Source organism: Nycticebus coucang, chromosome 9, assembly GCF_027406575.1.
Source record: "Nycticebus coucang isolate mNycCou1 chromosome 9, mNycCou1.pri, whole genome shotgun sequence".
Classification (NCBI taxonomy): Eukaryota; Metazoa; Chordata; class Mammalia; order Primates; family Lorisidae; genus Nycticebus; species Nycticebus coucang.
This window is the reverse complement of record NC_069788.1, coordinates 127,893,331-127,910,711: the sequence shown is the minus strand read 5'-3', so window position 1 is coordinate 127,910,711 and position 17,381 is coordinate 127,893,331. Positions and strand designations below refer to the sequence as shown.

The 17,381-nt window shown below is 45.4% G+C and overlaps 1 protein-coding gene across 1 annotated transcript; it reads right to left on the bottom strand.

The window, feature by feature from the left end:
• Positions 1 to 894: 894 nt before the first annotated feature.
• On the bottom strand, positions 895 to 11,301 carry DACT1 (dishevelled binding antagonist of beta catenin 1). Its single transcript, XM_053603669.1, has 4 exons — positions 10,799 to 11,301; positions 8,312 to 8,444; positions 7,457 to 7,612; positions 895 to 4,106 (listed from the first exon to the last, which is right to left on the bottom strand). The coding sequence occupies exons 1-4, from the start codon at positions 11,126 to 11,128 to the stop codon at positions 2,359 to 2,361; spliced, it is 2,367 nt and encodes a 788-aa protein (XP_053459644.1). The 5' UTR covers positions 11,129 to 11,301; the 3' UTR covers positions 895 to 2,358.
• Positions 11,302 to 17,381: the final 6,080 nt, after the last annotated feature.

Below are 17,381 nucleotides of genomic sequence, written 5' to 3'. Positions count from 1 at the left end.
CCTGGTTTTTGAACCCTCAATGAACCCCCAACAATAAAAAAAAAAAAAGAAACAGAAAACTTGGCAACAACTTTTAAACTGGATTCAATCAAGCCCTACACAATTTACATGAATAAAGGTACTAGAAGATGTTAAAAGAACATAAGAAAGAACCAAATCCAGATGTGGGCCCCTTCTACAAGAGAACTGTCCTGACTCTTTAAAAAGCCAGTTTTCTTTTTTTTTTTTTTTGAGACAGTCTTACTATGTCACCCTTCATAGAATGTCATGGAGTCACAGCTCACAGCAATCCCAACTTTTGTACTTAAGTGATTCTCTTGCCTCAGCCTCCCAAGTAGCTGGGACTACAGGTACCCAGCACAATGCCCAGCTATTTTTTGTTGCTGTCATTGTTGTTTGGCGGGACCAGGCCTGGTTGAACTCGCCTGCTCCGATGCATGTGGCGGGTGCCCCAGCCTCTGAGCTGCAGCACTGAGCCCTTTCTTTTTGTTTTTAATGTAGGGAGCCTGCCCTAGAGACCTACAACCTACAGTCAAATGTAATGCCTAAAACTGACTGAATCCTGGTTTGGAAAGGACATGGACAGAAAGCTGCTATTAAAAACTTCTTGAAATAAATTGGGAAATTTTGAATATAAATTATGTATTTAATAGTGTGAATTACTGTTTATTTTCCTTAGTTGTGATGATTTTGTGTTTATACAGGTAAATCTCTTTGTTCTTAGGTAAGGTGTGCTTTCTATAAATAAAAATATCATACCTGAAATTTAATGTATCAATGAGTGGTGGGGGAGAGGATTACCGTATCTATCTTTGGCTTACAAAACCAGTATTTGGTTAAACCTAATACAAACACAGAGAGTTAAAGTAAATGTGGCGAAACGTTAGCAATTCACTGAGGCGGTGGCTATACAGCTGTTTATTCAACTTCTCCATATGTTTTAAATTTTATAGAATAAAATAGGGGAAGGGAATTCTCAGAAATGTTTTCCTTAAAAGACACCTATAAAATTTACCATAAATGTTCAAGTAACTTCCTAAAGAAATTGTTTGCTTTTCCTCATTTGCTTACTCATCATCCACTCCAAGGCTAGTAAAACCTGGCTTCATTATTCCAAGTATTCTAATGCTGGAATAAATATAAAACCCACAAATAACACAAATTATCACAAGATTTATAGGTGTAAACACCTGGTTTTATACCCAAGTAACAAACTTAACAGTAGTAAAACAAATCGTTTATTACCGCATATAACGTTATATTAAATTTACACAATGGTATATAAAAACACATACTGTTTATATTATACAGTTATTTAATATCAACAAGAATATCAAAATGATTACTACTCATGCACGAAACATGCGTATACTGGTATTAAGAAAGCAATTTTACACAACACTGTTTACAAAAAAAAAAATTTTTTTTTTTTTTTTTTAGTTTTAAAAATAAAGCCCTTCCAGACAGAATCAGGGGTCCAATCTGGACTGGATTGCACTAATATGTTCAGGCCAATGTGTTGGTGGCACAGTGCTCAGTTAGCAAATCTGGGCTTGGAGTCATACCCAAGAGTTATTTCATTAAGAGTGCACTTCTCTGCACCTAAGGACCAAACTGTTCCTGAAGGCAAATCCTGCAAAGAATGAATGGTTTGATGGGCTACAAGTGAGGTGGGTGTGAGGAAGGCATCAAAATATGCCATAAATGACCCTAGAAGGGGTTGCTGTGAGCGGGGCCTAGGCACGAAGTGTGGCGAAAATTTTCATGAATTCTTCTAAGGTTTCACCAGCCTCCCTATCCAGATTGCCATCTCTGGATTTAGGGTCTGGTCTGCAAGTCGTGAGTCCAGTAAACAGATCAGTTCTGAGCAAAAAATAGAACAGGAGTAAATCTGAGAAATACAGACTACATAAAAACCGGGGGAAACAAACTGCCCCTCGTACCTACGTTACACAATTGTACACGATGCCCCTCAACGGGAGAACCTTTGGGGGGACGCTGCCCTGAAGAATCAAGGAGCAAATGTATGTCCTGCAATTCCATCCACCTGACCTTGGGGTTCACAAAGTCTCATCCCGATAAACTTGAGCATTGAAACCTGTACCTTGAAACAGCTGACACCACAAAACTTATTCACTATCTCCACCACTGAAACCTCACTATTCTAACTAGCAAAACATTCTTTACCTTCCATTAAAGGCACTAGTGTCTAATGAGATGAAGATGGCACAAATAATTACCTTGGTTTTATCTTAAAAGAAAAGCACTCCTTAAGAGTATTTCACAAAAATAAAGATGCCACCTTTATTTTGGCACCTGGGGAGATGGGGGGGGGGGGTTCCACACCCACATCCTCACTCAAACCGTGGTCATCAGCTTCAAAGAGCCAGATCGAAAGCGGAGGATTTTCTTCTTGAGGTTATGGGAAGCTTTAATTTTGACAAAGGTTTTTGTGGGGTTGTGGCGAAGGCCCGGGGCTGTGACTGTCTGAATCGGGAGCGTCTGGACGAACTGGGACCAAATTAAGCCCCCGCTCTCTTCCGAGTCGCTGGTGGTCGTGCTGTCCCCCACGAACTCGCCCTCACTGGCACTCGACTCGCTGTCCCCGAAGCAGTTGGTGGTGTAGTTGCTCTGCTCATCCTCGCTGGTGTCCACCACGGTGGAGTGGAAGAGCGACTCGCACTCGGCCGAGTACTCGGAGTCGCTGGCCGCGTAGGCGTAGGGGCTGGCCAAGGGCGCACGCGCAGGAAAGGCCGCCCGCTCGCGGCGCCCTCGCCGGGCCCGCCGCAGCGCCTCCTCGTACGACACCTCGGCGGAGGACTTCCAGCGGCGGTAGTCGGTTCGCTTGTGCTTAGGTTTGGCCACCACCGGGTCCCGCCCGTGCGCGTGCGCCCTCGTGCCCCCGCCCAGGGGCCGGCTGGGAAGGCCCGCTTCGGGCGCGCCCCCGCCCTTCCGGCCCTTGGAGGTGGCTTTCTTCAACTTCCTGCTGGTATCCAAGTCCTCGGGGAAGCGGCACTTCTTGCTCCCTGTCCGTGGTTTCTCCCGGACGGCAGGCAAGCCGTTGTCCAGCCCCTGCAGTGCCTGGCCACGCTGCTTCAGGGTAGGGCCCCTGCCGCCCGCGCTCCTGTGCGCCCGGTGCAGCCTGGCCCCCGGCTGCTGCGCCGGGATGAACTGAGCCTTGACCAGCTGGCCTTCCTCCAGGCTTTGGGAAGAAGAGCCCTCACTTTTGAAATCCAGGACAGGCCTCTCTTCCATAGAGAAAGCTGGGGACAGCAGTGGAGGGGGTACGGCCGAGGGAACACCCTGCAGGCTGTTTTTCTGTGACATCTTTTTCAGGGGCTGGGCCACCCTGTTCTCTGGTAGGGTGGCGGGGCCTCTGCCAGGGTTCTCCTTCTGAGAGGCAGCTGAGGGCGGAGTGCTCTCCTTAAGGGGCTCCCCTGTCCCAGAGGGGGGACACCGAGTATGCTCTTGGGAGGCTGGCTTGGCATTTTGGGGTAGATGCTTGCTTTGAAGTTCGGAGGCAACAGCTGGTGAGCAGCCCTCGGATGGGGACAATCTCTTGCTTTCCACTTGTTCTAACTTTGACTCTTTTGACCACTGTTTCGGAGGGGAGAAAGTCCCATTGTCCAAAGAGGGTATTCCGCTGGAGGGCAGACACGCCTGTTTCAGATTCTTAAGGTTCATGCTATTACCCTGTGAGGCACCCCCGGTGGCTCTGACACAAACGCTCCCATTCCTCAGAAGCCCTTTCGTGGGGTCCACATTAACACTGGTTCTTGGTTTGTTGGTCCTTACAGGGTGTGTTTTTTTCTGGACCAGGCTCAAAATGTAGCCATCCATTTTCTTAGAAGATGAAGGATGCAAAGCAGACCACAAGCTGTTTGGAGACGGTAAGGAGCTGTCTGTTTTGATGGCAGGTAGCTCAGATCCACCGCACACGTCACCCGCATGGTTTCCAAGCCTCTCCTCTTCCCTTAGAGGGTTGCCGGTCAGACAAAGGAGAAACATTGGGCTCTGCACGGCCACAGCATGAAGTGGACTGGGATAGCGATACACATCATTCCCGTTTTTAGACACCAGATCACATTGGTACTTGGGATTCACATCTACAATGACATCAAGAGAATGAAATTGTGGTGTGCAGATGAAAGGACAGGTCTTCACAGTGGCCTTCTTTATATTCTAACCACCCTATGAGAGCTAAAAAACATTTAAAGGGACACTCTGAAGAAGCAAAATTTGGCCAATTTATTCTCTTTTTTGAGATAGTCTCTGTTGCCCAGCTTAAAGTGCAGTGGCATCATCAGAGCTGCAGTCAACTTCCAACCCCAGGCCCTCAAGAGATCTTCTGCCTTAGCCTTCCTAGTAGCTGAGACTACAGGCACTTGTCACAAGGCCTGGCTAATTTTTTTATTTTATTTTTTTGAGATGGGGTCTCCCTAGTGCCCAGGCTGGTTTCAAACTCCTGACTTCAAGCAGTCTTCTCATCTTGGCCTCCCAAAGTGCTAGGATAACAGGCATGTATGTACCATTGCACTCTACCTCTTTGGACAATTTTTATGAAGACAAATTAATGGGTAGAGAGACAATGCCAAAGGATTTAAAAATATTCCACTAGCCAGTCTACCATGTCACATTACACTTCATAGTACTGGATGAGAGTGAAATATTTAACAAAATTTGACAAGGTATGATACATCTTTTAAAGGAAAAATATTCAACCATTAAGAATGCTTTTAAACTACTAAATAATATAGGGAAACCATTTTAAATTACAGTATTACAATATGATTATAATTGCATTAGAATTATATAGCTCAAAGGAGTAGGGCGCCGGCCCCATATACAGGAGGTGGTGGGTTCAAACCCAGCCCCGGCCAAAAACTGCAAAAAAAAAAAAAAAAAAAAAAGAATTGTGTGTATACAAAAAATTCTATGATGAAGCAAACCAAGATTCTAATTAATGGCATTTCAGTGTGATGAGAAAGCAAATGATGTTTACCTTCATTTTCTAAATTTTCAGAAATAACTTTATAACTGGGAAAAATAAATGCTTTTTGAGTCATTGTTTCTCTAGGCTACTCTGCCCTCTGTTCTATTCCTGGTTCTCCTAAAATACTTAGGATAAACTATACTTTCTGTGGGCTATCTCATTTTATATTTCCTTTAAGCATAATTCCTAATGATATCTGTTCAAATATAAATTGTCAATTGAAAGGACAAGGAAACTGAGCAAATTTCAATAAACACTAAACAAACAAATAATCATCATCTTATATTCTAAATAGTGGCACTAAAAAATAAAAATACTGTTTCTTGATAAGATTTTTAAAAATTGATACTAATATTAATGGATAAATTTTTCACATCTCAAATATGTAGATGCCAAAATATAATGAAATCTGGGCGGCACCTGTGGCTCAGTCGGTAAGGTGCCAGCCCCATATACCGGCAGATTCAAACCTGGCCCTGGCCAAACTGCAACAAAAAAATAAAAATAGCCGGGTGTTGTGGCGGGCGCCTATAGTCCCAGCTACTTAGGAGGCTGAGGCAAGAGAACCACTTAAACCCAGGAGTTGGAGGTTGGAGGTTGCTGTGAGCTGTGTGATGCCATGGCACTCTACCTAGGGCCATAAAGTGAAACTCTGTCTCTACAAAAAAATAAAATAAAATAAAATAACGAAATCACGCTTCTCTTCTTCAACTGTTTTGATCTCTTGTTGAATATTATAAATTTCAAATCCTTTCGATGCCCTTCAGTTACCAGAGAAAGTTAAAGTTGAGTGTAGCATTAATTTATCCTCCATTATAGTTAATTTATTAATTCAAATACTGAAATATACTATGTGTCAGGTCCTGTTAATTGTTTAAGAGAAGGCTCCATCATCTTTAAAGATCATTAGCAGTCTCACGGAAAAAACAGTCTAGACTCAGATGATATGGTTTATTTGTAAAGAAAAGATTATAATAAAAGTGCTATGTCATCACATGATCCTCAATAAACAGCTTGTTTAACAAGAGGAAACCTCTCTGGTTAACATCCCTTTCTACCCCTCATTCCCACCACCCTAAGCCGCATTTTTGCCTTACTTAAAGCCACATTTACATAGGCTTCACCAATTAATCCTTTTTCCCTAATTAAACAAAACATATCCTACCCCCAAGGCCCAGTGCAACTGTCTCAATTATCTGAGGGTGTGGCATTTTGGAGAATTGAGTCTGTCTTCAAGGAAAATCTGCACAAATTGATTTTAATGGGTTCATAAAGTTTCCCTCTGAAACCAGATCTGCAGAGTGAAGAGCAATTACCAGTGAACTTGAGGCCCAAACACTCTAGATAACACCGTTTTGTGCTTCCCCAAATGATTGCTGCTGACAACACATACTGTTCAAATACACAGACACCAGAGCCAATTAGCAACCTCAGCTGCTTTGGGTGCTACCTGGACTCAAAAATTCAGCCTTATATCCAAGTGGAAAGCACAGACAAGCCAGGACTGCAGTGACTCATGCCAGCACCTGGCCTACAGCAACTCTAATCTCTTTATTTTTTCTGCTCTTCTGGGGAATCCGGACTAAGCAAAGAGTCCTGAGTTCCAGCAACAACTCTTGTCATACAGCTGATGGGGAGCCTCTGACAAACAGCTTATAAACCAAAATTCCTCCTCTGTTAGATAAGAAGGTTAAAAACAATTTCTGAATTCCCTTGGGGTGGCAGAAATTAATGAACCTGAAAATTAGGCCTGAGCTTGAATCTTGCCTCTGCTACTTACTAGCCATAGAGCCTTAAATAACTTTCCTAACCTCACTAAACTTCATTTTTTTTTTAACACATAAAGTGGAGGTAACAACACAGCATCCAGTCCAGTGTGTGACACATGGTGGAAAAGTCAGGGACTCTTCTAGCAGCAACAATAGCATGACTCTGCCTGGGGCTTGTTGCAAGGCAGCCTAAGGAATAATGGTATGCAGCCTAGGAGGAGCTCATCCCAACCACCATTCAGGGCATTCTGGATAATATGGAGGGACTGTGTCAAGCAGTTCTTGGGCAGGATGGCAGACATATTTCACTTAATGTCAACTTCACCTTTAAATGATTAAAGGAAAAAGAAAATAGTTCCAGAATGATTTAAAAAAAAAAAAAATGCAGACAAGTTAAACTAACAGCAAAGGATCAGATACATAGTGCAAGGCCTATAATATTGGGACAGGATCCCTAAAGATAAACTATCTCACTTCTATCATAATATAAAGCCAAGCAGCAGTCAAAAAATGGTGGAATAGCTTTAGATATTCACCTAGATGAAACTAGGTTCTAGATATAAGTAAGGCACTAAATGCAGTAAATTGAAGAACATTTGTTTTTCCATCAGTAAAAGATGTTGGAGCTAGATAACCTTTAAGGGCCCTCAACCTCTTCCAATTAAGAATTTCTATCAATGCTAAAAATTCTTACCTGCAGATTTGGGACAACCATCTGAGAGAGTCATGGTTGCCTCCAAGGGGCTGCAAAAACAGGTGCTGGAATGACAACTGGATAAACACTCACTGAACACTGAGTTAGAGGAATTAGAAAGGGATCCTGAAGCTCCATCACTCAGCTCATAAAACCCTACAAATAAAAACACCATTGGAATTATCATGTCAAAGAAAAATACACATCCATGCTTAAAAGGAAAGGGGTAATTATCGAGGAAAAGTGGGGGGGTGTTTGGGGTTTTTTATTTTGTTATTAGCCAATTTTGGTTAACTGGATTTTAGTGTTCTAATTTTATTATCTTATTTCAAACAATTCCTAGGAAAAGACAAAGAGCCATACTATGGGTACATTTCAAAGTTACTCTCACCCACTCCCTTCCTTCTTGACCCACTCCCCTTTAAAGATGTGCAAAGAAAGAAACTTAGGCCATTAAAGCCTCAACGTTATTATGAATATTTCAAAAGGAATAACTTTAAGAGAAAAAAAGTATCTATTTAAGGAGCCAAATGGTTTTAAAAGAAAAAAAAAAAAACCTTTTGAAGTGGTCTCAGGAAGTTGAAGTGTGACTAATTTTCTAGCCCAGTTCTGACTTACTCAAGTTTCAAAGAAGGACCACTGTTCTAGAGATTTGAATAGCTTTTATTTTTAAACTCAGGAGTCTCCAGTCACATCAATTTCGTTATTAAAAATGTGATTGTCTGACTTTATTTCCCACTGATGAAACTGAATGGCAGGCTTCTTTTTTAAATTCTGTCTGCACTGGAAACAAACTCCACTGCCATTTACAGGGGGCCAAGGTATAACTCACGAGTGCAGTGTTCACTCACTCACCTGAGCTAGGCCGGCTGTCTGTCTCCAGGTGCTCTTCAGAGGTCTTTTCCACATCCAGTCTCAGGTCACTTATCTGCTTGTCAAGTTCTTGCAACTGATTCAACAAACCAGCATCTCTTCTCCTCAAACAATTCTGATTAGGAACAAACAGAGAAAAGAAAAATGAACTGATTTTGGTGACAAAGAACCGGAAAGTCTGCTCTAAGGATTCAAATTACCCATCTGAAGAGTTCATTAAACCTTCCAAAACCAAGATCTTGACTGGATGACGTGAAATAAAGGAAAACTTCAAGAATTCAAGGACATAAAGGGCCAAGGAAAGGGAAGGGAGGGGGGAGGTTTTGGTGGAGGGAGGGTAATGGGTGGGACCACATCTGCGGTGCATCTTAGAATGGGTACAGGCGAAATGCAGAATACAAATGTCTACGTACAGTAACTAAGAAAATGCCATGAAGGCTACGTTGAAGTTTGATGAGAATATTTCAGATTGTATATGAAACCCGCACATTGTACCCCTTGATTGCACTAATGTACACAGCTATGATTTAACAATAAAAATAAATTAATTAAAAAAAAAATTCAAGGACATGTCCTGTTTAATTCTACTTCCTCACATTTTGTGGTGATACAGTTTCTTCATAAAAACAAGATTTGTTTTTAATTTCAATTAATGTATACCAACTGTGACTTTTTATAGATAGGGACAAGAAAAATGCACTGAGTCTTTAAATCATCTGGTATACAGCCAGTTTTTTCAAAAACAATACTCCACAGTAGTCTTTAATTTGAAGTCAGTAACAGATTTCCGACAGTATGCTATAATCTTACTTAGGTGAGATTTTTCTGGCCAAATGTCTTGGCCTGCAGATTTTGTTTTCTATTAGTTGCTTTGTGGGGTTTAATCTGTCCTAGGGCCTTTGAAAGTGAGAAACTAATACTAATAGCCAGTGCCAAGCAAAATGTGAGCTGGCAGAATCCAAAACCCTCAAGGGAGGGCCCATCAAGATTTAAACTCAGCTGGTTTCCAAAGGTGACACATCAGTTGTGCTAACTCACACCGCCACCTAGTGCTTCCGTATGCTGGAAAATCAAAAAGACTTAAGAGGCATCTGGTTCAAATCAGGAATGCCAAGTCTACAAATGAAAATAATACCATAAACACTGACTGGACTGGAATTCTCCTGACAGTCTGCCTTGCTCCCCCTTCAAGCAGACAATAGGAACCGCCACTCACAATCTTGAAATTTGTTAAGACAAAAACGTTTCATTGCATAAGACAATGCATAAAACATAAGTCACCAGGCATAACCAGTGAGAACTGGCTCAAATCAATGTTCCATACAAATCTGGTCTGTTACCAAGAAAACGCAGTAAAGCGCTGACCCAGAGGCATCACACAAACCACACGGGACATCCTTAGAAAACAGATGTGTGTACTTCTCTTGTCTGTCCTTTGACTTTAAAGCCTGGAGACATAAACCAATATGCTTGTTTGCTAGAATGAGATTTTCCCCAGGAAAAAAATAAACCTATCAAGTAAAAGCATCTTTGATGTTCAAAAGAAAAAAGAAACGATCTGAAAAGAAATAACACAAGATAACACACACACACACGACAACTACATAGCATCGCCACTTTGTTGTTGGAGGCCATTCCCGAGCATGTGTCTGGTGTAGCTCGTATCACACGGTCAGGTAAGGACCTTTGCTGCTTCCAAAACTACATTCCGAGGTCACTGGAACAAAGCTGCCGCCATTATCCCGAGGCGGGGTCAAAAGCTGCTCATCAGTACAGTAAGCACCAAAGTTCTTTTTCTTCCTCGTTAATGAAGACTGCACAGAACGACCCAGAGGCCGACAGAAATTCAGGAGGTAAAAGCTCCCTGAGAGCAGGCTCCCTCCGGTCCCCCCGCCACCGCCAATCCCTGCTGGCAGGACTATCTCCAGCCCAATTTCCGTTGCTCGTCTCCAGCCAGGCTGCGCTACAAAGGCCGTCTACGGGGAGCGGGGTGCGGGAGCGGCCACTCCGCGGAGCGCCCGGAGGCGCGGACCCCGCGGCGCTGCAGCCAGTTCGCCTGGCCGCAAACCCCCTTCTGGGCTTTTGTCCCCTCTCGGCGGGAGGAGATGAGTCAAGATCTCCAAATGAAATAGTATTTTAAGCCGAGGTTCGCAAACCTCTGGGGAGAGGGCAATTACTCGTCTCACCAGGGAAACTGAAGGTGAGAACCAGGCGACTCCACGAATCCCGAAGGCGGAGGCTGAGAAGCGGCCACCAGCTCCCCGCAACCCACGCGAGGTCACCAGCCCCCTCCACAGACACAAAGCCGGCACACGCCAAGAACGCCTGGGCGTCGGCAGCCCCCGGGCGCGGGCACGCGGACAGGGGCGGAGGAGGGGCCCCGGAACCGCGAGACACCCCCTAGCCCACCTGCCCGCCCGCCAGCCCCGCGGCGGGGACACCCGTGCCCCATCACCGGACACGACCTACCAACTGCTTTCGCAGCAGCAAGATATTCTCCTCCAGGAACTTCTCCTCCAGGCGGCTGCGCTGCGCCGCCTCCCCCGGCAGCTCCCCGGCTCGCGCCACCACGGTCCCCACACCCCCGGCGCCGCGCAGGGCGCCCCGGACCAGCAGCTCCTGGCGCTGGCGCAGATACTCCAGCTCCGCCAGCCCGGCCAGCGTGGCCTCCTGCCGCTCGCGGGTGCGCTGCCGCTCCGTGTCCGCCTCGCCCTTCTCCCGCCAGCGTCCCTCGGGCTCCGCGGCGCGCTGCTCGCGCGGCTCCAGCTCCCTCGCCGTGCCGGCTGGATTCGGCTTCATGGCCCCCGACCCGGCCCCGCGCGCCCGTTACCGCAGCCAGGCCTCCGCGCCGAGGAGCGGGTCGCTAACGCAGCGGCCGCGGGCTCTTGCCGCCCCGCGACCCGGCACGACGGCGGGGCGGCGGCCCAGAGCGCTGGCACAGGCTGCAGCCGTCCCGACCCCGGCGGCGCCGTCCGCCGTCGCCGCGCGCCCCTCCCGCCGCCCCGCAGCTGATAACGCCCTGCCCGGCGCTACGTCACGCACGGCGGCCCCGCGAGCCCCCGCCCGGCGCCCGCCTCTCCGCGCCGGCCCCTCGCGCCCAGACCCGCCCGCCGGGCTTCCCCGCTCCCGGGCCGCCCGCCCCGCCCCGCAGCCCCGCCCCGCGGGCCTCCGCGCCCCCTTTTCGGGTTTGCTGCACCGGTTTTCCCCCCGTTCCTCATTGGCTCTTCTCCCGGGCCCCAAGCTGGGCGAGGGCCCGCGGCCCCGGCGTCCTGTTACAGCGGCCCGCAGGCGGGGTCCGCGCAGGGGCCGTGGCCCGTCTCCCGGGAGAACTTTCCGAAAGTCTCCGAGCTGCAGCTTAACCCCTTCCCCGCGCGCCCGCGCCTCCCGCCCGCTCCCGCGGGCCTCGCTTTCCCGAGCCGGGTGCCGGAGCGAGCGCACGGACAGCGCGGTCGGGTCGCTTCGCCCGGCTCTGTAAGGGCAAGCGGCTCAAAGCACAAGGCACTGTTGTTCCAAAACTCTTAAGTTTTGTTGTTGCTTTAATTTTTTTAACGGGTGTCTTACTGTCGAACCCATTTAAATAAAATTAGGCAGGAGGATGTCGCTGCGCAGCGAGAGGCTGCAGCAGGTCTTTTACAAGCCTAGGGTGCGCGCCTGCGCGCTTAGGGTTTTGTTTTAAGGTTTTTTATTGTTCTTTTAGTCTGCATTCATAAGAGCTCTAACTCTGAAATCAGACCAAATTTGAACCCCAGTCCCTCCCATAAATAACTGTGCGAGCAGGAACTCCCCTCGTCCGGAGCTGCCAACAGAGCCTACCGGTCTACCAATTATAATGACACATAGCATATGATATATATTTGAGGGTGCGTCTACGATGATCTAGCACATATGATAACTGTTTTATGAGCTGTGGCTTTTTTTTTTTTCCTCCAGGGAAATTTGCAAAATAGGTCATCTTCCCCTTGAATTACCTACCATTCGTGGTACGGTCATCTCTGTTGGGACGTGGGCTCAGGGAGTTTGAGTGGGGTAGGGATCTGAAAATGCTTATCTGTGGAAAGTTCCGTATATATTTTAACTAGAGCCTCAGAAATTGAATTAAGCAAGTCACAATTTGCTGAAGTCCAGGCGAAGTGGAGTGTGCCTTTCATCATTATCCCAGGCGCTTACACCGCGGCACAGCTGATTACCCCTGCTAGGAATTCTCCCTCTTTTCGCCCCTCTGTGTGGTCTAACGTCTTTCCAAGATCAATTCACTCACTTCCCTCCTTTGAACTCCTTTAACTATATGAATACCTGATTCTTACCACATGCTACTCGCCTGGTTATTTATCTGGGGTGCGCACACACACATTTATGTGTGCAGGCGTCTGTGTGTATCTCTCCTCTCCAGCCACACGGTGAATCTCCCAGAAGGCAGAGACTGCCTTAATACCCTCTTAGTACCATTGTCCTCAGCACAGAGGCTTGCAAACATTTACCTGATAATTGCTGGAGAGAGACTCAAGGGAATGTTGATTGTCTGTAAATTGTTTTTTCATTAACATTCTTTTTAACTAACTTAAATTTACTAGTACCCATTTAATCTCTACTACAAATAGAATTACATTGATATTTACCCCCAAAAATAAAGAATGCCCTTGCCACCTTCCACATTCCTTCCCCTTTGTTGCCTACCACAGACTTAAAAGGAACTATAGCTGTGACCTTGATTCATAATTAACAAGATTGTATTTTAGATCAAAAAATGGAATTAGGGGGCGGCGCCTGTGGCTCAAAGAGGTAGGGCGCAGGCCCCATATGCCAGAGGTGGCGGGTTCAAACCCAGCCCCAGCCAAAAACTGCAACAACAACAACAACAACAACAACAAAAATAGGATTAGGTTCAAGTACTCTTACATACAAAATCAGTTCTATTCAGATTACCTATTCTCTATGCCTACTGTGTGCCAAACGCTACTTGATAGTACAGGAACTAATTTTCCTAATTTTAGTAAGGCTCTAAAGAATAACAACTTGCCCTGCCTGCCAAATGCTGCTCACCAGTGTCCTCTGTCACTGTTTCCTGCTATTCATTTCTAAGCGAGTTTCTTGCTTTCCATTTCTGAATTAGACTCCTTCCAGCTGGGTGGAGTCTATTGCTGTGGCCTGCGTTATGTCACACATCGACAACTGTATTTATATAGTTAAAGGAGGGGGAAAAGCTGAAGCATGTTTTTACACACTACTAATAAATCTTGTTAAGGCAGGCAGACAAGTGGCTATGTCTCCCAAGCCTCCCCACCTTCCTAACCTCCTCCCCCAAATGCCACTTTGAGTGGCTCATTAGTCCAAACGAAGCCATTTGCCGGTTTGCACACCTCCGTGAAAAAGCGTTTCCAGAAAGTTTAAATATTAAAAGTAATATATTCAGATGGTTCCACCCATACAATGACCAGGAAAAAAGGTTATGCTTTCCAAAGTATCCATTACACATTAATAAATAATGCTGTTCATTCGCACGCCAATTAAAACAAACTGGGGCTGTCAAATGAAGTTAGAAGCAAGAAGCTCAATCCTGTAATTGTTTTTCCAGGAAAACTCCCAATGTCATCAGATTAAATGAAACTGGTTGGGTTGCCCCTATTCTCTTTTTAAGGTAACAACCAAATTTTCTTCTTTCCAGTCTAGTTCCCTAGATTTTTTTTTTTTTTTTAGAGACAGAGTCTCACTTTATCGCCCACAGTAGAGTGCTGTGGCATCACAGCTCACAGAAGCCTCTACTTCTTGGGCTTAGGCGATTCTCTTGCCTCAGCCTCCCAGAGTCCCTCCCAGGGACTACAGGTGCCCGCAACAACGCCCAGCTATTTTTTTTGTTGCAGTTTGGCCAGGGCTGGATTTGAACCAGCCACCTCGGGTATATGGGGCCGGCGCCCCACTCGATTTTCTTTCCTCTCTGTTCTTTGTTTTGGTTGCAGGTATTCGGGAAGCAGTTGAAAGTAATCACCCACCTTCCTTTCTGTTGCCAACAGAACCTCACTTCTCCCTACAGTTTTGAAGTTTCTTGAGCTCAATCAATCCACCCGCCTCAGCCTCCCAGAGTGCTAGGATTACAGGCATGAGCCACCATGCCCAGCCCGGTTTTGAAGTTTCTTTCCCTTTCTTTTTAATTTTTTTTTTTTTTTTTTTTTTTTTTTGTAGAGACAGAGTCTCACTCTATGGCCCTCGGTAGAGTGCCGTGGCCTCACACAGCTCACAGCAACCTCCAACTCCTGGGCTTAAGCGATTCTCTTGCCTCAGCCTCCCAAGTAGCTGGGACTACAGGCGCCCGCCACAACGCCCGGCTATTTTTTGGTTGCAGTTTGGCCGGGGCCGGGTTTGAACCCGCCACCCTCGGCATATGGGGCCGGCGCCTTACCGACTGAGCCACAGGCACCGCCCTTCCCTTTCTTTTTAAAGCAGGCGCTGGTTCTTCCTCCACTAGTGCCACTTCATTTTCTCCTTTCTAGTAATGTTTATCCCTAGTTAATTCTTCTGCCTTCCATGGAGGTCTCTGTCTACTCTGTATAAGTGATAATTGATACTCCAAACGTGTGGCACTATGGATGGGGTGGATCTGCTACCCGGAGGATCTGGAGAGAAAGATTAATAATTAAGTTGCCAGCATGAAAAAGAGTCCTGGTTGAATATATTACAGTTGTGTAGCTTATGCTTAAAGATGTTTCCTGGGCAGGGACAGGATCTCTCGGATGACTTAGCCTGACTCCTAAGAGCACCCTGACCAAAGTCGGGCCGTCATTCTGCAAATGTCTACCAGCAGCGAATGTTCTATTGTAGTCGAGCAAAGTAAAGAGCATCAATGGCACGTTTTGCCATAGAGCAAAGCAACAAAATGATGCTCTGCAGCTTTTATGGCCAAACACAAATGATGTAATTGGGAAAAGCTGTCTCTGAAGAGGAGGAAAAAAGTAAAGGGCAATCCTTTGAGTTGGGGTGATGACCACCATTTGAGGGGCTGTGATCAAAGCCCAGCCAGACATCAAAGCCCATTTGACTCTAATGCCAAAAGACCCACAGTGAATTAAACTTCATATATAAACTAATTATAGCTTGACCCCACAATTAGGCTCCAGTGAGCATACAGGGGGAAGAAAGCAGACATTGAAACAAAAGATCAAGAAAAAGGAAAGTTGGTAGCAAAATTGGGCGACATCGTGGCCCTGAAAACCTTAGAAACTCTTTTGAGGGCAAGAGAGAATAAGGGAATATCAGGGGGAACAGCACACTTTCCACAATGCTGGTCTTGTCTGGAAAGCTATGAAACAGCGCCTCCCACCCCCTCTGACTAGTGCACAATCAAACGCATCCTCGTTCCTGGAAGAAAATGTTATCTTTTGGCTATGTTTTACTGCTGTTGAAAAGATTCCATGTCTAGATTTTTGTTGAAGAAGCCCAGGGCGAGTTCTTCAGGAAGATGAGGCTTCCTCATACAGAACCCTGGGGTCCGAACTCTCCTGTGTCTAGGAGTGCATTGTCCTCCCCACCAACCTCAGACTTCAGTCCCTTAGCTCTGCCATTTCTACTGGTCATCTTTACAGACAGAAGGTGCAGCACACCAAGTGTACGAGTACCCTACAACTACATGCCCTGGTACTACACCATGAAACAGTTAAGACTAAGTCATCCCCAGGCAACATTTTAAAGTACATTAGCTACAAGTGGCTTTTTTTTTTTTGGCAGTTTTTGGCCAGGGGCAGGGTTTGAACCCACCACCTCCGGCATATAAGGCCAGCGACCCACCCCTTTGAGCCACAGGCACCGCCCCTACCAATGGCTTCTTTAAACCAATTGTGCTTTACTAGGTCCATTTCACCAATTGTTTAATGTTTTCAATCTCACAAAATGACAAATCACTGCATATCTTATTTGACAATCACAGGATCTTTTTATTCACATTTCTTTGTAGATACCCATTAGTGATTACTTAAAATAACAAAATCTAAATGTATAACTTCATCTTTAATAAGGGAAAAGTTATTTAAAAAGCAGGCATTCTTATAAGATGAAAGCAAGTATACACCAACATCAGTATATTGCACCTCTCTGAATATTCATTCACAGATGTTTTTTAACCTGATGTTCCCAGGTGATCTCTCATCCAAGTACTGACCAGGCTTGACCTGCTAACCTTCATAAGATCAAAAGAGTCATGTTTAGGGTGATGTGGCTATAGACACATAGATATTTATTGAGTACCTATCTTACCAGGAACTAGGGATACAACGGTACACAAAATGGACATAGCCTCCACCTTCATGGAGCTTATAGTCTAGGAGGTAAACTGGCACTAATTAAGTAATTACTCGTGTGTGTTTCTGAATTGTTTAACTACTACGATTTGCAAAATAATATTTTAAAAGCAGATATATTCAAATGATTGTGTCTAAAGTCATTGCTCAAATGAAATCACAAAAATCTGTGACTAACCTTTATAATTCTTAAGTTTTTCTTAAGGAAAGGGTGTCTTATATTTTACTTTATATTATCTCATTTTTTTTCTTACCAAGATGTTACAGGTCTCATTGTCACCACTGCAATACATGTACTGTGTTAGAAACATAAGGTGGTGCCTGTGGCTCAAAGGAGTAGGGCGCTGGCCCCATATGCCAGAGGTGGCAGGTTCAAACCCAGCCCTGGCCAAAACCCACAAAAAGAAGCATAACCTGTGTCTCAGTTTAGCCACATAAACAATTTTTGGACACCAGAATCAACAGTGCCCATCTTGTATATTTTTATCTTTTTAATCAACAGTGCCCATCTCGTATATTTTTATCTTTTTAATATTAACTCTGCTTAAAGCTAAATTTGAAATTTCTATATGAAGATACGGCCGGGGCCAGGTTTGAACCCGCCACCCTCGGTATATGGGGCTGGCGCCTTACCTACCGACTGAGCCACAGGCGCTGCCCGAAGATACGTGTTCTATAGCAAGACAATTCAACATTATAAATATCTCCTACTGAAAGGTAGTAACTAGTACATGTAAATAGCTTTAAGAGAAATAATGGATTAATTT

Coding starts and splice junctions, on each gene's coding strand:
- DACT1 (XM_053603669.1), bottom strand. CDS start 11,128: ATGAAGCCGAATCCAGCCGGCACGGCGAGGGAGCTGGAGCCGCGCGAG. Junction 8,445..10,798: donor TGCTGCTGCGAAAGCAGTTG/GTAGGTCGTGTC, acceptor GTTCCTAATCAG/AATTGTTTGAGGAGAAGAGA. Junction 7,613..8,311: donor AGACAGCCGGCCTAGCTCAG/GTGAGTGAGTGA, acceptor TTTTATTTGTAG/GGTTTTATGAGCTGAGTGAT.